Source organism: Chanodichthys erythropterus, chromosome 3, assembly GCF_024489055.1.
Source record: "Chanodichthys erythropterus isolate Z2021 chromosome 3, ASM2448905v1, whole genome shotgun sequence".
NCBI lineage: Eukaryota > Metazoa > Chordata > Actinopteri > Cypriniformes > Xenocyprididae > Chanodichthys > Chanodichthys erythropterus.
Window position 1 is genome coordinate 20,795,969 of NC_090223.1, and position 25,447 is coordinate 20,821,415.

General features: G+C 37.1%; 1 protein-coding gene across 2 annotated transcripts in view; it reads left to right on the forward strand.

Annotated features, from left to right (window-relative positions):
- Nucleotides 1-25,447, forward strand: part of LOC137017251 (adenylate cyclase type 9) — an 81,740-nt gene that overhangs the window by 39,524 nt on the left and 16,769 nt on the right. For both annotated transcript variants that reach the window (XM_067381293.1, XM_067381295.1), the window contains 3 exons: nucleotides 18,210-18,379; nucleotides 23,510-23,605; nucleotides 25,056-25,297. In XM_067381293.1, the coding sequence (XP_067237394.1) occupies nucleotides 18,210-18,379; nucleotides 23,510-23,605; nucleotides 25,056-25,297 (508 nt within the window). The remainder of the gene's footprint in view (nucleotides 1-18,209; nucleotides 18,380-23,509; nucleotides 23,606-25,055; nucleotides 25,298-25,447) is intronic.

The following is a 25,447-nucleotide window of genomic DNA, read 5'->3' on the forward strand; positions in this document are numbered from 1 at the left end:
TTGATAAAAAGAAATGTTTCTTGAGCATTAAATCAGCAAATTATAATGATTTCTGAAGGATCATCTGACAGTAAACACTGGAGTAATGATTTAATCACAAGAATAAAAAACAGTTATTTTAAATAGTAATAATATTTCGAAAAAATATCGAAACTCTTTTGTCATTTTTGAGCGAGATGCTAACGGTCTAATCAGATTCAATGAACTATGCTAAGCTATGCTAAATGTGGTACCGCCAGACCCGGAGATCGGCTGAATGGACTTGAAAATGGTAAAACACAACTGTTTAACTCTAGGGGAGTTGCTAAATGAGCCTATTTGCAAAAAAAGTGGAGTGTTCCTTTAAGGTTAGAGATTGGAACAAACCCCTAACTGAAATATGTGCAGTATGTAATATTGACAGCTTGTGGCTGAAATGAGTACTGCAGTATAAATTCAAAATATTGGAGAAATATTTGTCCTGTCCCCACCTCAGACTCGTCGAACATGCAGGTTGCCAAATTGAGGACACACAACAGGAACAAGTTCAATTGACAGTGGAAAGCGACAATCCTTACACTGTAAGTTGACCAGCTTAAGTATACGTTTGAAATGTTTTCATTGCCAAGGATTTTAGATTGCATAGAATCTGCAATCTCTGACCCAGTTTGTTTCCTGGCTTCCTTGTCTGAAATACACTGTGTTCTCCTCCAACTGGCATCCCGGGGTGTCGAAATGCTATAGAGTAAATTAGCAGTGGGTAGTGTTGTCAAAAGCACTGACTTTGGTACCAAGTCGGTACTGAAATTTTAAAAATGTGACGATACCAGCATTTCCCCTTAGCAGACATATATATGTACATATTATAGTATTTTGACATCCCAGGTTGCTAGTTGGAGGAAAAACAGACAGTGAAGCTAGCAAACAAACTAGGTCAGAGATCACAGATTCTGATCAACACTTCAAAAACACATTGAATAGACATCTTTGATGCTCTTCACCGAGCGCTTACACAGATACACATTGGAGCGTTTGAAAGTAGGCGTCTATAAATGCCTGCTTTCAAACTCTCCTGTGTATATTTGTGTAAGCACTCGGTGAAGAGCATCACTGATGTCTATTTACAATGTTTTTGAAGCGTTGATCATTGTAGCCAATCACAGACATATCTGTTGAGTGCATGAACACAATGTCCAATCAGAGGTGTTTACGAATCCGCTCAACACCGCTCAAGATGCTAGGGGGAAATGCTGGTATCGTCACAATTTTCAAAATTTCAATACTGACTTGGTAGCGAAGTCAGAAATTTTGACAACCCTAGCAGTGGGCGAAATCACACAGAGTAAAACAAAAACAGATATGCAACGCGCATTTCAAAGTAGAATAACTGACTGTAGTATTGTTTTTCTGACAAGTATGTGAACTTCTTTGCAAACATTATGGTATTTTAAGCTTTAGTACAGTCAAAAAAATGTACATCACTTTAATCCTGCACCCTTTTTTTTGCAACAGACATGAATGATGCACAGTATACTGCAGCTTATGCAGTTGTTTATCATCTATATATATATTTAATGGTGAGAACACCTGGAGAAAATAAAAGACGGAGATATGACAACTAAACAGTTTGTGCGCAGTGGACAACAAAGCATATTTAATGACAGAAGATTTATTATTTCAATGGCGAGTAGTTTGTTTATTCCTCAACATCTGCCTACACTCTCAAACACCATGAGCGCAAGTCCAAATAAGGACGTGTTTTCCACAATGCTTGCCATGTTTACCGGGAAAGGGTGGGAGGGCTGAACACAAACAGCACTTGACTTGACTGTTTGAAGAGGAGAGGATTTATTGACACTGCAAAATAAATGATGGTCCTGCTTCTCCTCATAGTCAATTTAAGGACTTTTAATTGGGGGTTTCTCTATTGTCCAGAGGAATTATGTTGTTTAGAGGTTTCTCAATCATAGCTCGTAGGAGACTTAATTGATTTCTCTGTTGTTTCTCCTAATATTCCTTTCTTGGAAATAAAAATTGACACAAACGAATCAATAGCTGACATACAGTAAGAGTATAGAGATATGGAGTCTTTCTTTTTATCGTGCAGACTGTAAGAAACAAAGATCAATTTGAAATTCACTTTCTCTCATTGCCTGTTGTCTTTATAGGCCTTAAAGAAATAGTTTAAACATAGATTTTTCTTTCTTTCAAGAAACATGTAAAACTTTAATTTTGCACAATGTTTTTACATTTTATTATAGTCAATATTCATTTATTTTAGTTACTTTTACTCTGACAGTCCAACATGGCCTCGCCCCCTTTGTTGTGTGTTCTCAGGGGTGGGGTTTATGTCAATTTTAGGGTTTGTGATGTCACTAACCCAGGAAGAAGCTCGTTATAGTCCTTACCAGCCGTTTGTTGTAGTCCTTAAATATAGAAAATATCTCCCTTTGCATTGAACTCTGAGCATCGTAAGTTTGCAGATGTTATTTATGCTCAAACAGCAACATTACACACTAACTAAAGTTAAAAAAGTGAAATCATAATCACCACCCCTTTAAATCAATGCTAAATTCAAAATGAAAGTTACAAATTCACGCAGAAAATGAAAGAAAGTTCATACGGGTGAATATTGACAGCATCGTTATTCATGGGTGAACTACTCTTTTAACAATATTCCCAGCCTGCCCTTTATGGACAAAACAGTGCTGGAGAACCTGAGGGAGAGGAGGAGAGAATATGCCCAGAGCCATTATTATTAGCTGCCAATTAAAAGCACACACAGTGTGAGTGGCTTTTGTTCTCGTGGTTGTGAAGATCCCCAACCGAGCGCTGAGGAGCGCCTCTCTCCCCGCTGCTACACTGTTTCAGCCCTAAATCTCTCCGCTAATATGAGAGAGTGGACTAAGCCTGCGCTCAACACTGAATATCTGCAGATGGGATAAAATCCACTTGCACTCCCCCTGAGAGAGACACAGTCTCTAAATATATGCATTTGTTTAAACTGACTTGCATACTTTCTGTTTGCTACAAGCAGCATCCGCAACATAATGCAGTGTGTGGGGCATCTGCTAATATAAATTATTAAAAAACAGACCTTTGTTTGAAAAGGTCATGCTAACCTGCTGGAAAGAACATCTTAGCATGAATTTCCTTGGTGGTTCAGACTAGTTTATGCTGATTAGTGCTAGTTCTGCGCAGGCCAGGATAAACATAGATGTGCTGTTTGTTTACCACACTCCAAATAGAACTTCAGGGGACGCATTATCACAGCTTGAATTTGGCATAGAAGTTGAGAGTCTTTTCTTCCTTATTGTGATGTACATTCAAATTAAATGACAAGAAAAAATGTGGGGCGGGACTTGATTTTGTCCATGGGGAGGTGTTTGGTTGGTTGTGGTTTGCTATTGGTGGATCTCATGTGAGTGACAGTTTGCCCCGCCCTCGCGCCAGTAAACATGTCATCAGAGAAGAGATTTTTAGACATTCCTCAAATCATGTGTCGGATACAGTAATGATGTTCATTTGTAAGATTTAATGAAGCAGCCGTGCACACTGGTCACTTTCGCAGCCCCACCCCTGTTGGCGATCCAACTGGAAGTGGTCAGATCCAACTGTTGGCACGGCCACCATGAGCCCACCTGCCAGCCTTGCCCACCTGTTCTAGTGTTCAGCCCAAATCCAAAAGAAAAGAAAGAAGACCAGTGCTGTGTGTTATTCACAACTGAATTGTGTATACCTTCTCAATTTTAATTCAATTTCCTCATTGGAAATGAATTGTGTTAAGAAACCATGAGAGAGAGAGAGAATTGGATACTTTTATTTTATAGAATAATTTATTTTATATTGATAAATGTTATGTGCCGTTGTCTATCAACCGCCTGGATTTAATAAGAATTTTTTGTCAGACATGTTTTTAGCAGACATTGTTGCGAAATATGACAAAATACTAATACTGGGGGACTTCACATATGCTGTCCAACAACTCTTCTACAAAGGATTTTTTGAATCTCATTGACTCTGTTGGCCTTCAGCAAATGGTAAATGATATTTTTTTTTGGCAATTGATCAAGGGAATATGACTGCACTTTTGCTTTTAGATCTCACAGCAGCACAATTGACCATCATATTCTCATCTCACAACATGAAACATGTGCTGGCATCTCTGGAAATGCCTTAAATTGGTTTAAGTCCTATTTGTTAAATAGAACTTTCATCAGAGTGTACATCAGCCTCATCACCTTTATCGTGTGGTCAGGGCCGGCCCAAGCTTTTATGAGGCCCTAAGCAGGATTTTATTTGAAGGGCCCCTCAGTTAAAATAACTTAAGATAAACATTATCTTCTTATATAAAAAATAAATGTAAATTTACAAAATGGACAATATTAAATTAAATAATTAAATAATTACATAAAATTAACAGTTCAGATGGACCTGTAGGTAGATAACAATAATAATAAATTATTAACATTTAAAGAAAAAAAATGAAAATTCTCTCATTATTTATTCGCTCACAAGTTTTTTTTAAAGGTGCCATCGAAGTTTTTTTTAGAAAGATGTAATATAAGTCTAAGGTGTCCTCTGAATGTGTCTGTGAAGTTTCAGCTCAAAATACCCCATAGATTTTTTTAATTAATTGTTTTATCTGCCTATTTTGAGGCATAATTAGAAATGCGCCGATTCAGGGCTGCGGCCCCTTTAAATCTCACACTCTCCGCCCCCTCCCGAGCTCTCGACTCTATTATTGCATAAATAAAGTAAATGCAGCATAAACAAGTTCAAAATGGATCTTTACAAAGTGTTCGTCATGTAGCATGTCTAATCGCGCAAGTACGGTATTTATTTGGATGTTTACATTTGATTCTGAATGAGTTTGATAGTTCTCCGTGGCTAAAGCTAAAATTACACACTGTTGGAGAGATTTATAAAGAATTAAGTTGTTTATGAATTATACAGACTGCAAGTGTTTAATAATGAAAATAACGACGATAATACGTTTTGTCTCTGTGAATACAGTAAGAAATGATGGTAAATTTAACCACATTTAACAGTACATTAGCAACATGCTAACGAAACATTTAGAAAGACAAATTACAAATATCACTAAAAATATCATGTTATCATGGATCATGTCAGTTATTATTGCTCCATCTGCCATTTTTCACTATTGTTCTTGCTTGCTTACCTAGTCTGATGATTCAGCTGTGCACAGATCCAGACGTTAATACTGGCTGCCCTTGTGTAATGCCTCGATCATGGGCTGGCATATGCAAATATTGGGGGCGTACATATTAATGATCCCGACTGTTACGTAACAGTTGGTGTTATGTCGAGATTCGCCTGTTCGTCGGAGGTCTTTTAAACAAATGAGATTTATATAAGAAGAAGTAACAATGGAGTTTGAGACTCACTGTATGTCATTTCCATGTACTGAACTCTTGTTATTCAACTATGCCGAGGTAAATTCAATTTTCAGTTCGATGGCACCTTTAAACCTGAATGAATTTCTTTCTTCTGCTGAACACAGAATAAGATATATTGAAGAATGTGGGTTGCTGGTCACCAACTCTTTGGTTACCCACATTCTTCAACATATCTTATTTTGTGTTCAGCAAAAGAAAGAAATTAATACAGATTTGGATCAATGAGAGTGAGTAAATAATGAATTTTCATTTTTGGGTGAATTGTCCCTATAAGGACAAGGGCAGCATGTTTACTATTAGGCGGCTGTTACTTTAAGACCTGCACACATACAGACACACATCAGATTTTCTCTCAACTGATTACTTTCACTTTAGACATAACCAACTGAGTTTACGTAAACATTGTGTGTATTTGACAGTGTTATTGCAATCAGAAGTGAAAGATAAAGTCCACTATTCGGGCGCTGTCTGACAGGCTTTTAGTGTGTGTGCGCGCGCTTCGGGTGTACGTGCTCAGAAAAAGCGCATGTCAGAATGAAATATTTAACCAGCAAAGCTTTGAAGCACATGCACATAATGAATAATGGGCCCGTTGCTTTGTTCACTTATAGGGAGGGCCGGCTCTGCGTGTGGCATTCCTCAAGGGTCTGTGTTAGCACCGCTTCTCTTTTCTCTTTATATGCCCCCATTAGGATCAGTTCTGCACAAATACAGTGTGTCCTTTCACTGCTACGCAGATTGTAGCACCATTGTATGTACCATTTAAGTCAAATGATTCCACTGCCATGGAAAGATTGTTGGCTTGTCTATACTTTCTTTTTTTTGAGTCTAAATGAATGTCTTATAAATGATCTCTTAGATTTAGCCTTTTTTATCCCAGAAAGATTTGGAAAAAGTTATTCATGCGTTTATCATATCAAGATTAGATTACTGTAAAATGCTATGTTACGGTACTCAAAATAAAGTCTTATACAGACTGAAGATGGTCCAAAAATGCGGCTGCAAGAATGCTCACAGGCACTGGAAAATTATCATATTACCCCGGTGTTAAAATCATTGCATTGCTGCCTGTTTCTTTTAGGAATCATTTTAAAATTGTATTATTTGCATTCAAATCTCTTCATGGCTCCATCTTATATTGCTGATCTAATTCAGGAACAAAAGCCAGTAAGATCCCTACGATCTCATTCACAGAAACTTCTTGTTGTTTCCCGGTCTAAGATGAAATCCAGAGAGGTTTGCGGTCGCTTCCCCTAAATTATGGAACATCCTGCCGTTATATATTAGGGACATACTGACGCTCGGTCAGTTTAAAAGCCACTTGAAAACATATTTTTTTATGATAGCGTTTGAACATAGATAAGTGCGGAGGTTGCTAGTATCGTATATGCCTCTTCTGATCCTAGTTAAGATGTATTTATTAAGATGTATGACTGTCTTTTTAAGGTTCCTTTTTATATTACTTATATAATTATATGGATGTGATCCTTTTTTAAAAGTTGTCTTCTGCTCTCTATCTATCTATCTATCTATCTATCTATCTATCTATCTATCTATCTATCTATCTATCTATCTATCTATCTATCTATCTATCTATCTATCTATCTATCTATCTATCTATCTATCTATCTATCTATCTGTGTTAACAAACCATGAGAGAGAGAAATGGCTACTTTTATTTTATAGAATAATTTATTTTATATTAATGATTTATTTATTTATTTATATATATATATATATATATATATATATATATATATATATATATATATATATATATTTTTTTTTTTAAATAAATTATATTACGATATTATATAAATTATATATTTAAAGGCAAGCTATTATTTCCCTTTTCACAAGATGTTATGTAAGTCTCTGGTGTCCCCAAAATTTGTCAGTGAAGTTTCAGCTCAAAATACCCCATGGATTTTTTATTATTTATTTATATAATGTTTTAACTGCCTATTTTTGGGTGGCAGAAAAAATGTGCTGATTTGGTTTGTGTACCTTTAAATGCAAATGAGCTCATGCTCTCCGTTCCCAAGCTTGTGATTCCAATACACTGAGGCATAAACAATACAGGAAAAGCTCACACAGCAAATATAACTCTCAAAGTGGATCGTTACAAACTGTTCGTGGTGCAGCAATATCAGATCACGTAAGTATGGCATGTATTTTGTGGATGTTTGCTAACATTTGATTCTGAGTGAGTTTAATAGCAAGCTGCACAGCTTACGTGGCGAAAGCTACACACTGTTGGAGATGAAGATACGTTTATTATCTATAAAGACTGCAAGTGTTTTCGGATTAAAAATTAAAATAATGACACGGCTCTGGTCTCCATGAATAAGAAACAATGGTAATTTTAGCCACATTTAACAGTACATTAGCAACGTGCTAACTAAACACATTCAGAAAAACAATTTGCAAACATCACAAAATATATGAAATTGGATCATGTCTATCTGGCTGTCTGTCTGTTAATTTTTGTAATCCAAATGTAATATTTTTTTGTTTTTTTGTTTTTTGTTTTTACATTTATTTATTATTTTAAATAAATTATCTATTATATTAGTTATCTGTGCAGTGTGGTGGAGAACTTGTGGTGCTAAATGACTAAATTAATCTGTTCGGATAGCTGTGTCAATTGTTTTGAAAGCACTTAGATAAGAGAAATGTGTCTAATTAGCTGAAGAAGAAACTGAAAAGAAAAAGTGTCTGCCAAATGAATAAATATGAATGTAGTCCAAATGAAAGATGTACTGTAGTTTTGTTGGAGCTAATAGGATTAGTGACTGTGCAATTCAGTAAACTCATATCATTCGAGTTTAACATTCAATGTGCTGTGGCCAGTTCACTTCAAATTCACACTCATGAAAGTGGGCCAGTTGTTAAATTCTGAAGCTTTGTGCTCAAAGTCTGTGGTCAACAAAAGCCTGTTGCATCTTCCATCTGCACTCTCTAGACTGTCGACTCAAGCGTGGGTGTGCTCAGCGCTCGCGTCTTTGGTTTTATGGGTTCCTCTCTCAGTCCCATCTCTTTCTGTTCTCATTTCATGCTGAGTGGACAGACTCTTTCTGCATGGTCACGATGTGGGGAGTGTTGCACTTATTGTAAATATTGTTTTGATTGTGGAGTGCAGCATGGTTGACATTGAGTAACTCTTGACATTGACCCATTTAGCACTCTGGGCAGGAAGGGGTTAAGGTCTTTTATTGTCTTGTGAATATGGCCGAAGAGTGAGTGGACAGGCAGAATTGGTGTGAAGTGGTACTTTTATGTGTGCTGTACTCTTAGGGACAAAGCTGTTGTTGGATGTTGAATGGAAATGCTGACAGTAGTGTGGGTGAGCTGATGGGATATTCATCATGTTGGCCTGTGAAAGGAGAACTGGCTACTTTAAACCCACACAGAAAATTATGAGCAAACTCAATGTATATACCACAGCTGAATGATGCAAAAAGAAGAATCTCATAAATACATGATATTTAGCACCTGGAATGCGAATTTTACCAGGGGAACCCCGCCCAAAAGCGGATTTTACCCCTGGAACGCGATTTTTACCGGTGGACCCCCCTTGAGGCCTGATCGTGCTAGTTTTGGGCTACTTTTGAGTAGCAATTGGGCGGGTTTTGTTGTGAAAACCTGGCAACCCTGAATTCATGCATCAGTAGGGGGCAAGATTTTCAGTGAGTAACAACCTAAATTTTTAGTCTTTTCCTCACTCTATGACATTGTATGACTTCAGATGACTTTCATGATACTTTTATGATGCTTTTGATTACCTTTATTGAATAGAGAACCAGAAAATGACAATAAAGAGAAAAAGAGATATTTGCACTTTTTGCTGCTGTTTTCTGTACAACAAAAACTTAGAAACCAGGAAGCTGTCAAGTAAAATTATTAAAACAATAAAAATAAATTTGTGTACAATTATTTACAGTTGTAGACTTATACCATATAAGCTACAAAATAAAAATTCTGAATTTTAAATATAAAATATAGATAAATTAACTAAAAACAAAATAATAATAATAAATATAGCTGCAAGCAGCAATTATGGGGTCTATCCAAATAAGGGAAAAGTAAATATTTGTGGACATCTGTGATCATGAAGTTAGGATAAAGCTGTTTAAATTACATCAGTTAAAGCACTTATAACATAATAACACAGTTTATAACTTCTGAGCAGTTGGTGGCGCTATGACGAAACTCTGCATGCACCCTCAAGTCATGCCTGTATTGATAAGTTTAGTGTCAATACACAAAATATTTGCAAAGATACAGCCCCATACCCATTTTGGCGTGCTCGCAGTCAAATTTGTTGACGCCGTATACAACAATGGTTGTGTCTATCAAAAATCTTTTAATAACTTTTTGTCATGAGTGTCTGTAGATGCTTCATACCAAATTTCATACAAATTGGACAAAGTTTGTAAAAGCAGGTTTTGAATAAAATTCAATATGGCGTACAGTAAGTATGGTAGAATATGGCAAATTTGGTATCATAGGACTCGGCACAAGCCAACAAATCGAATGATGCAAGTTAAATGATAATATGTTGAATTTTTGTTATAAGCATTTTCATCAATTTCATTGTATCTCTTGACCACTAGGGGTACTGACCTAAAACTTTACAGGTCCTCTCAGAACATGGCCATGCTGAATCATACCAAGTTTCGTAACGAAATGTTCATGTGTTTGTAAAACACAGCATTTTGTGACAAAGTTCAAAATGGCCGACACCCAAAATGGCCGCCCAAAGAAAATTGGATATCATTTAACTCAGCATGGCATGCCTCAAGGAATCTAAGGAGATCAAGCTCATCATCCTAATGATTTTAGGACAAGGTATTAAAAAGTTATAAGCAAAAAGAGCCATTTCTCGGCACCAGTAAGTGGCGCTGTGACGATACTGTGCATGTACCCCCCAAGTCATGCCTGTTATGACATATACCAATAATTTTTGCCTGGAGTGTGAGTAGATGCTACATACCAAATTTCATGCAAATTTGACAAACACTTTAGGAGGAGTTAAAAAAAGTAATTTTTTTGGAAAATTCAAAATGGCAGAACATTTTTCTTGACATTATAGGGTGCATTCCAATCAGCATGAGCCATGAAATCAGAGGAAAAAACAATTTTGTTTCTAGAATGCGTCAAGTTCTGTTGGTAAATTGATAATAATAAGAAATTATTTCTTGAGCATCAAATCATCATTAGAATGATTTCTGAAGGATCATGTGACTCTGAAGACTGGAGTAATGATGCTGAAAATTCAGCTTTGATCACAGCTTTGAATAAATTACATTTTAAAATGTATTCAAATAGAAAAGTTACTTCAAATTGTAATAATATTTCACAATATCACTGTGTTTTTGAACAAATAAATGCAGCCCTGATGAGTATGAGACTTCTTTAAAAAAAAAAAAATTTGAATGCTAGTGTATGTTTTAATGAGCTTCATTGTTGATACACTTCACTTAACACTGAAGTAAAATAACCATTTTCTTTTTTTTAAATTCATAAACAGAATTGAAGTGATGCAGAGGCTTCATTTGAGCTTTTTTCTTTTGCTTCTGCTGCCTCTTTCCACACATGGTTTGATATCAACAAATAAGTGAACACAGGCTATTAGTTCCGTAATGTGCCGTATATGACTAATTCAAATAATATTAATGAATATACAATTTTTATGTGTCAGAATAAGCTGTGATTTATATGAAAATATTTTTTCCAGCAGCTTACTTGGTGCCTATAGCAGGTGGCGCCCTATGCAGCCAGAAAGTTGCTGTTTATAAATGCTGATTCAGTGAGCCACTTTCCGCACACGTACACAGTGTTTGCAAAAGCTTCGCTCCTGAGGGAAGGCCTAAAAAAGGCCCATGTATCAGAACTCTCTGACACACTTATCCCTCTGTCCGAGAAGGAGGAGGTTTTTGAAGGCAGAGAAAAGTGATTGATGGGGCTCAGCCAAGACTTGCCCCATAATCAATGCGATCGATCGGTCTGTTACTCGGCTGTCAGAGCAGTGCCGCGTTAAGCGTCTCACCGTGTGAGCGAGCGAGCCATCCGGAGCATCCGTCCGGGATAAATGTCTTGCCGTGTTAGAAACCTTTGAATAGCCCTGAGATTAATCTTGACATCTCTGAAGGAATCACAACTGAATGCAGTTGCTCCAGTCAAAGCTTTGTTCACAAACTATTTTCTTCTGTAATCTGATGTTTATGTTGATATTCAAAGATAAAACACAGGTTTTTGTCCATCCTGAATTGATTTGATTATGTAATTAATAGAATGCACTGAATTTGACTAAGAAATGATATCTCAGCTTAAAGGGTTAGTTCACCTAAAAATGAAAATTATGTCATTAATGACTCACCCTCATGTCGTTCCACAACCGTAAGACCTCCGCTCATCTTCGGAACACAGTTTAAGATATTTTAGATTTAGTCCGAGAGCTTTCTGTCCCTCCATTGAAAGTGTACGGTATACTGTCCATGTCCAGAAAGGTAATAAAAACATCATCAAAGTAGTCCATGTGACATCAGTTGGTTAGTTAGAAGTTTTTGAAGCATCGAAAATACATTTTGGTCCAAAATAACAAAAACTACGACTTTATTCAGCATTTTCTTCTCTTCGAGAATCCTTTCCATTGAATTGATTTGAACTTTTTTTTTGTCTAACATTTTTTCAATGTTACTACTTGTTTCAGAATTTCCAAAGAACATTCAAATGTAAAGTTCCCATAATGTTTGCAGAATGATAAAATGGAATGTTCAACAACGGCTACAACAAACGGCTGGTAGGGACTACAACGAGCTTCTTCCTGCATTGGTGACATCACAAACCCCAATATTTACATAAACCCCGCCGCCGAGAACATACAACAAAGGGGGTGAGGCCATGTTGGGCTGCTTTAGAGAAGAGGAAGAGTTGTTGTAGTAGAGTGTTGTTGTCATGCCATCATTTTACGCCGGACTGCTTCACAAACGAGGGTCAATTCAACGCTGGATTTGCACAAAAGGTTAACATGACGGCACATGCTAGTCGATGAATTGAATCAACTCCACAGAAACTACATAAATTTATCCACTAACCACTCAGAAACGTCCAGTTTTATTCTAAAAGTTGTAACTTCTTCCTGAATCTCTCCATCAGTGTCGACTCCGGTTTGAACAATGTAAGGCTGAACACCGTTGCTGACAATCCTCATTTTCGCTGCATGAGATTCTCCAGCTTTGTTGTTGATGAGCAACCGAAGTCCGAGCTGTTAAAGCTCCGCCCTTTTCTGTAAAGGGGGCCGGGATCAGAAGTCCATTTGAATTTAAAGGGACACTCACAAAAACATTGTGTTTTTGCTCATATTGACAAGCTATAATAAATGATCTGTGGGGTATTCTGAGCTGAAACTTCACAGACACATTCTGAAGACACCAGAGACTTATATTACATCTTGTGAAAAGGGTGTTATAGGTCCCCTTTAACAGAACAGTTATTGTAAGGGTATTGTAAAGGTTTTCTATCTATTTGACAAAAGGGAAGACAACAGCCTTTTTTCTCTGTTTTCTCTAGTAGGTAGCACAGATTTCGAGTTTTTCTACTGCCTTTCTACTGTATCCATGTTTTATTAAAAGTGGTGATGTACCCTTTTAAATTCAACAATGTAAGCTTTGTCTGCTATAGGTAACAATAATGATGGAAAGTCTTTTTTACTTGTAAAAATGTCTGTCCAATCTTGTTTAAACATTCAATGTCTGCATAATAAAATCATGCATTAAGAAAGTAAATGGGTCAGCTTTGATTTCATGTTGCCGAAATAGCGGGCTAAATGGAAATTGAATGAAACTGAAAATATCCTCACCTGTGGCTGTCTGACTGCAGCAACTCTGTCTTCTCTTAGTCAGGCTCTGGTGCTTGGCTCATTTGTTCTTGCAACCTCAGGCAAAATGTCAGTAGCATTGAAACAATGAATCATAAAACAGTCTCATTTAATGATAAAAGATGACCAGCGACAGCAGGCAGTGACAGCAGGGTGTGACTCAGAAACATGGTTATTGCTTATTCATTCTAAGCTGTCGCTCCATGTCTTCAGAGTGAATATTCCTCATGTTCAATCATTCAGAGCACTGATGAGAAGTGAAAATACTGCATTAAGACTTTACTTTAAAAGCCACTTTCCACAGTAAAAAATTATTCCATTATTTATTATTTCCCAATGTCCTTCTAAACATGCATGATTTACACATAATTAAAGTGATCCATACAATTCATGTGCTGTATTTCCAACTATAATTTCAATTAAGTGTGAATATATACAGGTGCTGGTCATATAATTAGAATATCATCAAAAAGTTGATTTATTTCACTAATTCCATTCAAAAAGTGAAACTTGTATATTATATTCATTCATTACACGCATACTGATATATTTCAAATGTTTTTCATTTTGATGATTATAACTGACAACTAAGGAAAATCGCAAATTCAGTATCTCAGAAAATTAGAATATTGTGAAAAGGTTCAATATTGAAGACACCTGGTGCCAAAATCTAATCAGCTAATTAACTCAAAACACCTGCAAAGGCCTTTAAATGGTCTCTCAGTCTAGTTCTGTAGGCTACACAATCATGGGGAAGACTGCTGACTTGACAGATGTCCAAAAGATGACCATTGACACCTTGCACAAGGAGAGCAAGACACAAAAGGTCATTGCAAAAGAAGCTGGCTGTTCACAGAGCTCTATGTCAGAACACAATAATAGAGAGGCAAAGGGAAGGAAAAGATGTGAAAGAAAAAAGTGTACAAGCAAGAGGACAAGAGAGGATTGTGAAACAAAACCTATTCAAAAATGTGGGGGAGATTCAAAAAGAGTGGACTGTAGCTGGAGTCAGTGCTTCAAGAACCACTACGCACAGACGTATGCAAGACATGGGTTTCAGCTGTTGCATTCCTTGTGTCAAGCCACTCTTGAACAACAGACAGCGTCAGAAGCGTCTCGCCTGCATTTCCTTTGGAAATTAGGGTCCCAGAGTCTGGAGGAAGAGAGGAGAGGCACACAATCCACGTTGCTTGAGGTCCAGTGTAAAGTTTCCACATTCAGTGATGGTTTGGGGTGCCATGTCATCTGCTGGTGTTGGTCCACTGTGTTTTCTGAGGTCCAAGGTCAACGCAGCCGTATACCAGGAAGTTTTTGCGCACTTCATGCTTCCTGCTGCTGACCAACTTTATGGAGATGCAGATTTCATTTTCCAACAGGACTTGCACCTGCACACAGTGCCAAAGCTACCAGTACCTGGTTTAAGGACCATGGTATCCCTGTTCTTAATTGGCCAGCAAACTCGCCTGACCTTAACCCCAAAGAAAATCTATGAGGTATTGTGAGGAAGATGCGATATGCCACTATCAGAGCAAACTGGGCTCTCATAACACCTGAGCAGTGCCACAGACTGATCGACTCCATGCCACGCCGCATTGCTGCAGTAATTCAGGCAAAAGGAGCTCCAACTAAGTATTGAGTGCTGTACATGCTCATACTTTTCATGTTCATACTTTTCAGTTGGGCAAGATTTCTAACAATCCTTTCTTTGTATTGGTCTTAAGTAATATTCTAATTTTCTGAGATACTGAATTTGGGATTTTCCTTAGTTGTCAGTTATAATCATCAAAATTAAAAGAAATAAACATTTGAAATATATCAGTCTGTGTGTAATGAATGAATATAATATACAACTTTCACTTTTTGAATGGAATTAGTGAAATAAATTACATAATAATTACATGACCAGCACCTGTATAGCCGCATTCTATGGCTACATCATACAGTGAGTTGTTGCTTATTATGAGCTCCTGATGTCAGGCATATGCGGTAAAAGCCCTTGATGCCCCTCGTTTCTGTTTCTCCTCTTGCTCTGAGATTGTGCTCTTTTATTGAGCTGGGTGTGAATTGACTGTCTTGTTAGTTCAGGGCTTGGAATACATCTGGAGATGTGACCCGCTTGTCTTCTCTGCTCTGATGGATTTAATTATGTGCCAGGTTTTTGTGGGAGGTGAGGCTTTATTGTCTGTTAATTACTTTGAAGATGGATCTGAGATGTTCCTCATTCTCATAATTGCCTTTTTCTCCTACGCTTGTGCTTGAGTGGCAGAGTATGAACAGAAGGAGTAAATCTCAAAAAGAAATGTCCGGGTCATTTTTCACCCCATACTTTAATTGCGTAAAGAAAATTAAGCCTATTTTTAGAACCGTTTAAATGTTTTTATTATAGATGTTGTTTTATGGCAAAAAAATGGCCCAGACATTTCTTGACAGCTTCAAGAGAGTCTCATGTATGTTTTAGGATGTGTGCGCTTCAGCTAGCGTGATGGCTGCTCTGGCCTTGTCACTCACTCATATTCGAATTGAAAATTTTTTTTGTGGCTTATACAGAGCATTGTGTCCCTGAGAGAAGAGGAAGTCTGCTTAAAGCTCCTGCGGTTTTGATCGCTTTGGTGAAAAGTCGACACATTAGTGGTCCTTAGTGTTTTTCTGTTCTTTGACCTTTTCTAAAAATAGTCCCTGCATAGGAAAAACGCTTAAAGCATCTAAGATACTGACTACTGAGCTACTGTTAGTTATTGCTTGGCTAGTTATTTGACATTTTTCCAAAGAGAGAGAGAATGTGTGTGTGTGTGTGTGTGTGTATACACCGATCAGGCATAACATTATGAGCACTGACAGGTGAAGTGAATAACACTGATTATCTCTTCATCACGGCACCTGTTACTGGGTGGGATATATTAGATGTTTCTGAAGAACATTGGCCAACCTCCCAGGTTTTTTCTTCTAGGTCATCTTGTGAAGTGGCCAAAATGAAATCCCTGTTTTTGAACCTTATTAAATATTGATGAAGTTTTAAGAGGCCCCATATGGAGCCGCACAGTAACTTTTATGCCAGATCTGTTCCTTCACGCCAGCTCATGTTTCTCCTGCCAGTACGCCGCTGTTCGCTGACAGGTGAATTACGTACGTGAGGACAGGAACACAGACGCTTAGTCCAAACATTGAAAATGGCCCAGACGTTTTTAGTTGCTCTGCTGTCAGCTGAAGCTGTATGTGTAGAGCTAGCAGTATTTTGGTGTAAAGTGACTCTTTTAGTTGTGGCTATAAAACACTTGACCCCTCACAGTCGATGTTTCTTATTTTCTCTTCCATCATCAAACTTCCCTGTGGATTTTATTTGTATCTCTTGCTTCTTTCCAGAAATTAGATGCATTCAGCAAGTCTTTCACAGAGAGACTATTAGGATGTTTCATTACAGTCACTGTAGATTGATTTTACCTTCTCAGTCGAAGATCTGATTATTCAGAGTCAGACTGGGCACCTGCTGACATGAATTATCTCTGAAAATAATGTCTTCTTTATTTAACCCTATAAAAACTGTCCTGGATGCCAGGCTGGTTTGCACTGGTCTGGATTGCTGGTTGTGGGCATTTGTCAGTTTGGACACCAGCTAAACCAGCTTTTAGCCAGAATTGAGTAAGTCTTAAATTGTACTGACCTCTTATTTCCCTAACAAATCATGTGGTTTTTAAAAACCTGACTGGTTTATAACATTATATCTAACTTTCCTGTTGTCATATAGTACATTATGACCTTGAGTAAAGCTTTGCAGACACTAACTTAATTCCATAAAATTGTGATAACCAGGAAGTGACAATTTGCATGTTTTAGCCACATGACCATGATACTAACAAGTCATTTTGTTTTTATTATCTTAATTTTTACACACATTGAAATGTTGATTGTTTCATCAGGCTCAACCATTTAACCTTGTTGGTTATTGTATGAAAAAGTATTAAATATTTTCTTCTGTTTGAGTATTTAATTTAATTTAATTTAATTTAATTTAATTTAATTTAATTTAATTTAATTTAATTTAATTTAATTTAATTTAATTTAATTTAATTTAATTTAATTTAATTTAAATTTGTATGTTTATCGTTTGGTTATTGTTAGAAAATAAAACCACACAATGCAGTTAGATAGTTTTTATTTTGTTTTTATTTTATTTTATTTTATTTTATTTTATTTTATTTTATTTTATTTTATTTTATTTTATTTTATTTTATTTTATTTTATTTTATTTTATTTTATTTTACTGATGTTTATTGTTAGAAGATAAAACCACACAACATAACTATAAGCCAATTCTAACTTAGTCTCTTGTTTTTTGTTTTGTTTTGTTTTTTGTTTTGTTTTGTTTTGTTTTGTTTTGTTTTGTTTTGTTTTGTTTTGTTTTGTTTTGTTTTGTTTTGTTTTTTGGTTTGGTTTGGTTTGGTTTGGTTTGGTTTGGTTTGGTTTGGTTTGTTTTGGTTTTGGTTTGGTTTGGTTGTTTAGTTTGATGTTGCTTGTTTTTGGTTAACAAAGCCAAACAACTTAGTAATGTAAAATGTCCCAAATATTGGTAACTGAGTTGCAAAATTGCAAACCTCATATCAGTTCCCTTTTAGTGGACATCTGCAAATGTCTTTGTCGTGACAAAAACAGTACAGTGTGCACTTGACAGACACTGCTGTGTGTTGCTGTAAATGTCTCTCTTCACACACCATGTGTTTGCTCAGAATTGATTGATGAATCCATTCGAGCGCCGTCAACACAGGTCAGTGTACAATGAACCAAAGTGATATGGACAAACACTGCTGGGACTTGATGGTCACTGTGTGTGTGTGTGTGTGTGTGTGTGTGTGTGTGTGTGTGTGTGTGTGTGTGTGTGTGTGTGTGTGTGTGTGTGTGTGTGTGTGTGTGTGTGTGTGTGTCCTCTACAGGTCTTAAGACGTATCTGATATCCGGGAGGAAGGTGAAGCACACCCAGTGGAGCTGCCCTCCATCTGGTCTGGTGACAAGCGAACTCAGAAAGTCTCTCAGTGCCACATCCTTCAGCCCTGACATCGCATCCTCAGCCTGCGCTCTGACACCGGGCTCGGACAGAGCTAAGGTCAGTGTTCATAGTTAGTGTCCATGGATGTTAATGTAGTTACACACCAACTCCCTGTTGATTAACCTCCCTCGTGTATTTAAACCTTCAGTTCTCCCAGTTCGTTGTTTGGTGTTGTATATGTCTTAGTTTTATGTGGCTGTGTTATTGATGCATGATGTCCACTATAGTGGATGATAATGATAATTTTCTCCCAATCTAAAATCAATACTTTGGAAATTTAAAGGAACAATCCACTTTTTTTGAAAATAGGCTCATTTTCCAGCTCCCCTAGAGTTAAACAGTTGAGTTTTACCGTTTTCGAATCCATTCAGCCGATCTCTGGGTCTGGCGGTACCACTTTTAGCATAGCTTAGCATAGTTTATTGAATCTGATTAGACAATTAGCATCTCGCTCAAAAATGACCAAAGAGTTTCAATATTTTTCCTATTTAAAACTTGACTCTTCTGTAGTTAAATCGTGTACTAAGACCGACAGAAAATGAAAAGTTGTGATTTTTTAGGCTGATATGGCTAGGAACTATACTCTCATTCAGGCGTAATAATCAAGGAACTTTGCTGCCGTACCATGAGTGCAGAAGGCGCAATGATATTACGCAGCGTTTCTCACAAATGTCTCCATGGTTGCAAGACATGCTCCCTGTGCAAGCAGGGGCTCACAGGCGCTGCGTAATATCATTGCACTGCTGCAGCCATGATACGGCAGCAAAGTTCCTTGATTATTACGCCTGAATGAGAGTATAGTTCCTAGCCATATCAGCCTAGAAAATCACAACTCTTAATTTTCCATCAGTTTTAGTACACGATGTAACTACAGAAGAGTCAAATATTAAATAGGAAAAATATTGAAACTCTTTGGTCATTTTTAAGCGTGATGCTAATTAGGGCTGCACGATTAATCGCATGCTATTCTCACGCGCATTTCGTCAGTAAAGCTGGTTCCCTGATTACCGCTAAATCGCCATCACCTGTTTTTAAACGAAGCGCCTTTTAATAGACAGAGCCGTAGATCACTGAAAAGCCACGCAATATCGCGTTCATATCGCAGATGAATCGCCTGCGATAATGAACGCGATACTGCGTGGCTTGTCTGTGAACTACGGCTCTGTCTATTAAAAGGCGCTTCGTTTAAAAACAGGTGATGGCGATTTAGCGGTAATCAGGGAACCGGCTTTACTGACGAAATGCGCGTGAGAATAGCATGCGATTAATCGTGCAGCCCTAATGCTAATGGTCTAATCAGATTCAATGAACTATGCTAAGCTATGTTAAAAGTGGTACCGCCAGACCCGGAGATCGGCTGAATGGATTCGAAAACGGTAAAACTCAACTGTTTAACTCTAGGGGAGCTGGAAAATGGGCCTATTTTCAAAAAAAAAAAAAAAAAAAAAAAAGGAGTGTTCCTTTAACTGTGATATGACTCATTAGATGTTGCTTGATACTACAATATTTTCTTTTCTTTTTTTTCTCTTTTACCTGCAAGAGACTTAGAAGGAGCAACTTGTAATTTCTGACTGGCCATCTGCCATTTTGGTTTAGACGGAAAAATAATCGACATATACTACTTGCCATTTGGTGGCAATGTATAGGATGATGCACAAGGGTCCACTGTAGAGGTTGATGTGCAACTATGCCATCAAAACCCATGCATATGCAAGAAAAGGCTTTTTAATTAGCTGTCAACTGTTGTGACCTCTATGCATGAAAGGGTTCAAATATTTCTTTACTTACAAATAGCAATTTCTGCTCAATAAAATATTTTAGAACTTGATCACTTTTTAAGATTTAATCAATGACTTTTCCATGTCACTTTTTAACATTCCCTTAAATACCCTCTTATATCCAGGGTTTCTTCTGAATAAATAAATAAAAATATCTAGATTTTTAGCACTTTTAGCTCATTTTAATAATTGTTTTGTCTTTTTTTCGGATTATTTTAAATCGTCTTGAGGTCCATGAAATATTGCGGAGACCCCTAATGGGCTCCGGGCCCCTGGTTGAGAACCACTAATTTATTTTATAATGACCTTTGGTGTTGTCTAATTTTGTGTTCACAATATATTGCGTAGGGAGCTAGGGAGCTGATTTAGTCCCTGGTTTTTTTGTTATCTAAGTTAATAAACATGTCTATCAAATGATTTTCTAAATATATATTAATACAAATGTTTATTTAAATTTAAGTAGTCAGTGTATTGGGTGTTGTACTGGGTTTCCTTTTATCTCATCTCAATGCATGCTGCATTCTCTCAAGCGTTCTCCGAACAGCATTTTTCCATTTACTGATGAAAAGTCCCTGCTGGAAACACACCGTGTTGATGCATTGTGTGAAACACTGCAGTGATTTGTGAAAGGCCATGAGGGATCGTAATGAGCACGTCAATAAGAGAGCGTGGTCAGAACTGTGAGATCATAATGCGCCTGTGTGCAATGCATCCACGTCTCCTTTTAAATTTGATCGATCAGTCAAATGCCCGATGCATTCATCCAAGCAACCTTTCAGAGGACGCTGCATTACCCAGCAGCCTTTGCAAAAGATACTCTCGTCATTGTACTTTAATACTGATGGGACCTTTGGTTGCAAGCGATAGCGGAAAATAAGATAAGGGAGGGCAGGAGAACCGCTGCTAACAGCAGAGAGGGAAAGCAAGAGTCTGTCTGTCTCCGTCTGTAGTAATTATTCATCTTCAAAGCTAAGCGCTGCTGATTTTTAATCCCCTGCATATTCAAATGGCAAATGTTAAATGCCAGATGCAACACATTTAAGAGCTGCTTGCTAAAGCTGCCATCACTACTACTGTTGTTTCAACAAGCCCTTAATACTTCTGCACCGGAGCCTCTGTACTGTAGGCTATGCGTCGGTTTTCATTTATACTTCTGCGTCGTTGTCTGCGTCAACATACAACATGCAGACTGGTAGTAGGCAGTGTCCACGGTCATGTTGAGTATCAAAGCAAAAGCCGAAGAAGAAGCAGCTTGTCATGTATGATTTCAGAGGAAATAGGCAACGACTTTTGTTGCAGTTTGACGTGAAACAGAGCGTTTTTTCATTCCTATGGAAGCTGAAAATGCTCGCTTTTCTCCGCTTGCTTCACGACAATTTTTTAACCCGAGGGAGGGGTTCTAGCAGACCAATCACAGCGATTGTGTCCGCGTAGAATTGACCCGTTGTTACATTCAGTGTTGGGGTAATGCATAACAAGTAACTTGAGTTAAGTTATCAGATTACTTTTTCAAGTAACTAGTAAAGTAACGCATTACCTTTTCCAGTTTACAGCAAAATATCGAAGTTACTTTTTAAAATAAGTAACGCAAGTTACTTTTTCACATTTATTGACTGACTGCTCTCTTGTCCCCATGTTGAGAGAAATAAAGTGCAGAGGCGTTGTGTTCGCTGTGTAAACATGATGTTTATTGTAGTTCTAGACTAAATGTGAACGTGCATTTACTCATCTCACTTACACAAAAACATTCAGTATTCCTCAAAATGAATAAAAACAGTGAAATGTTAATTCAGAATTTTACACAAACCTGTAATAATTAACTATATTAAATTACACAAATATACTTTATGCATTTAGTCTCACTTTATTACAATGTCTTTTTCTGCTGACCTTCAATGATCCAATTCAACCATAATAATAAACAAAAATTACTTTAGATTTAGAAATAAGAGTCTTTAATCCTCTACTGTACAGGCGTAATTATACATGTCTTTCAGCCTGAGGCTTATTCATTTCACTTTTGGTATAAAATGGCCTTAAAATTTGTCAATATTAGAGCTTTTTTTGGTTGTTATTAAAAAACAAAAAACAAGCAAGCCCAGCCCAGGTGAGAAAAAGTAATGTAAAAGTAATGTAACTCATTACTTTTAATAAAAAGTAACTAAGAAACACAGGGAGTGTAGGGTAACGTAGGGAGTAATGCAATATTGTAATGCATTACTTTTAAAAGTAACTTTTCCCAACACTGGTTACATTTTTGGAGAGGTGCATGTCAGGCTACGGCATAGGCTACGCGTGCAACACACAGCATTCATTCGATGCAGAAGTATAAATCAGCCTTTAGGAATTAAACTTTGAAAACCACAGTCATCTCAGAACATTCTTAGAACGTTCTGGCAAGGTTCCTCCAATGTTAAGAACACACGTTTGTAGTTAAAGGTGCAGTAAGCAAATTCTGAGAAATGCTGTTGAACATGGATCAGAACGAGCGGCACAACACACTTGTAGCCAATCAGAAGAAGGGGGCATGTCCACTTATGATGGGGGAGGAGAAAGCAGGAGCAAGAAGGCGGAGCAATGAAGGGAGGGGTTTTTTTTGGGTTGATTTCAGATATCAACAGTGTTTCTCAGAAATCACTTACTGCACCTTTATCTGGTCTCAAATAATGTTCTCAAAAAAAAAAAAAAAATAAATATAATATTTATATGTAATTCATGGGACATTTTTTTTTCAGAAATGTTTTAGTTGGACGTTCGTCTTATGTTTTAGAGATCATTTAGAGATCATTCAAAAGTAACGTTCCTATAATGTTTGCAAAAAGATATAATGGAACATTCCCTTCTATGATCCATCAGGCTTTTGAGACTTTTGAGGAATCTTTCAATCATCATTGTATTGCATTGCATAGCAATAAAAAATACAGAGCTTTGATAATAAAACATAATAATCATTTAAATATCATCTTACAGATACATATTATTGTGAGATATAGAGTGACAACTAATGTTTATGCATTTCATGCAAGTATAAATGTAGTAGTCTGAATAAAATGTGTGTTTTTTTCTCCTTGAGTTTGAGCTTCATATTCTCACTGTATTATATGAGGAATAAAAGCCTGATGCATCAATATTATTATTTATGTACAGTTAATATTTTGTCTAAATGTTCAATAAACTGTTCTCTCTCTCTCTCTCTCTCTCTCTCTCTCTCTCTCTCTCTCTCTCTCTCTCTCTCTCTCTCTCTCTTCTATATATATGTGTGTGTGTGTATATATATATATTACAGTTGGATCACTGATCTGAGTCTTGTTTCTAACTTTAGTTTTTTATTGAATTATAACAGCAAGTGAAGTGTTTGTGACTGTGCTCTGTAATTCCATTTCATGTTTTGCTGCTGGTCTCCCCTCAGTCTGCCTGTCCCTCATGTGGCGTGTTAGCTTCTGAAGACGGGCTGCTTCACAGCAACAGCTGCACAGATCCTGATCACAAAACCATCAACAGCAAGGTGTGTGATCTCAATGAGTAGAATCTAAAAATCCCCAGTTTTTCAGTTTTTTTACGCCCATCTAAACTGCATTGTTTGGTGCAATTTATACAATGGAGTTTCAATAAATAATGCAATAAGACAAGGACATTAATTAAAATGTCCTGCTGTCTTGGATTAGAAAAAGCAATGCTTCATTGCAAGGCTACCAGATAGCGCCACCTATTGGTTATAATAGTAAAAACATGATGTGTCAGATGATCCTTCAGAAATCATTCTAAAATGCTGATTTGATGCACAAGAAACATTTCTGAATATTATCAATGTTGAAAACAGTTCTGCTGCGGGTTCATATTTTTGTGGAAATCGTGAAACATTTTCTTAGTATTCTTTGATGACTAGAAAGTTCAAAATAACGCTTTTTTTTGTAATCATTTTTAATGTTATAAAATGTCTTTACTGTCACTTTTGATTCATCCTTGAGGAATATTTTACTGACTCCAAACGTTTGAATGGTAGTTTACTTTATAATTGTATTTACTGTCTAGTGCCTTTTTTTGTCTACTGGTAAAAATTTGTATTGAGAATAATGAGAATAAGGAAAACATCTGGACAGAGTAATGAGAATTACATGAGAATGTGCCTAATTGACATGAAAATAATGTTTTTATTTCATTTAAAGGTGCAATGTGTAAACTTTAGTAGGATCTATTGACAGAAATGCAATATAATATACATAACTATGTTTTCAGCGGTGTATAAAGAGCTCACATAATGAACCGTTAGGTTTTTATGACCTTAGAATGAGCCATTTTTATCTCATACACCACGGGTCCCCTTACATGGAAGTTGCCATTTCACGCCAGCATGTTTCTACAGTAGCCCTAAATGGACAAACACTCTATTGAGCACGTTTTCTTGACTGGCTACTCTCTGCTGTCTCAAATGATGACATCTTTGTCCTGTGTTGGCCACCGTAGCTTCTCTATATTGTAATTCGCAACCTCACCGATAGATGGATGACACACTGCACCTTTAAGTGAAATATAATTCTTATTAATTCTTTTTTTTCTTTTGGTTTTGAGATAAAGTGTGACCTGGACATGGTTTTTGTGTGAATATTGGTTACACCAGAACCATAAATGTGCATAACTGAGAAATGTCTTATTTATTATCTTATTTGAGATCATCTTATTTGTTGAAAATATTGAGCACATCGCACTTTTCTGAAGGAGGGGCTTCACAGAGACAGGAACTAAACAGAGCAATACTGACAGACTGGGAAGAGAGGTGCTGCAACAATGGAGGATATGTAAAAAATAATGTGTTTTTTGAACATTCAAGCATGAAAACCTATTCTAGTAGACCCTAAAACAAAATCAAGACTTTGTAAATGGGCATAATATGGTCCCAACACTGATTGTGCCGCGATTCTTTCAATGATTGTGTCTTCCATCCGAATCTTCTTCAGGGACCGGCAGGCAGGAGTCCCAAGACCCTTAATGGCCTGTTAAGCCCTCATCTGGAACAGCCCCTGACACACAGCCAGACGTCTCTGTGCGAGATGCTGCAGGAGAAGGAGAAGAAGTGGCCCGGAGGAGGAGGAATCTGCGGCATGGGGACGATGGACCACTCCGCCCTCATCCCACTGCGCTCCAAAAACTTCCGCGAGAGGAGCGACGCTCACTTTGTGGACGTAATAAAGGAGGACAGGTAGGAAACGACAGCAGTGAGGATGAAGCCCGCTGGGACAAAAATGTCAGATAAGATGGAACGTTATTGTTTAACATCCGCCAGCGGAGGTCATGCTGTTCCCAGAGGGACACTTGATGCACTTTGATGTAGTGTGCTGTGATGTACTAT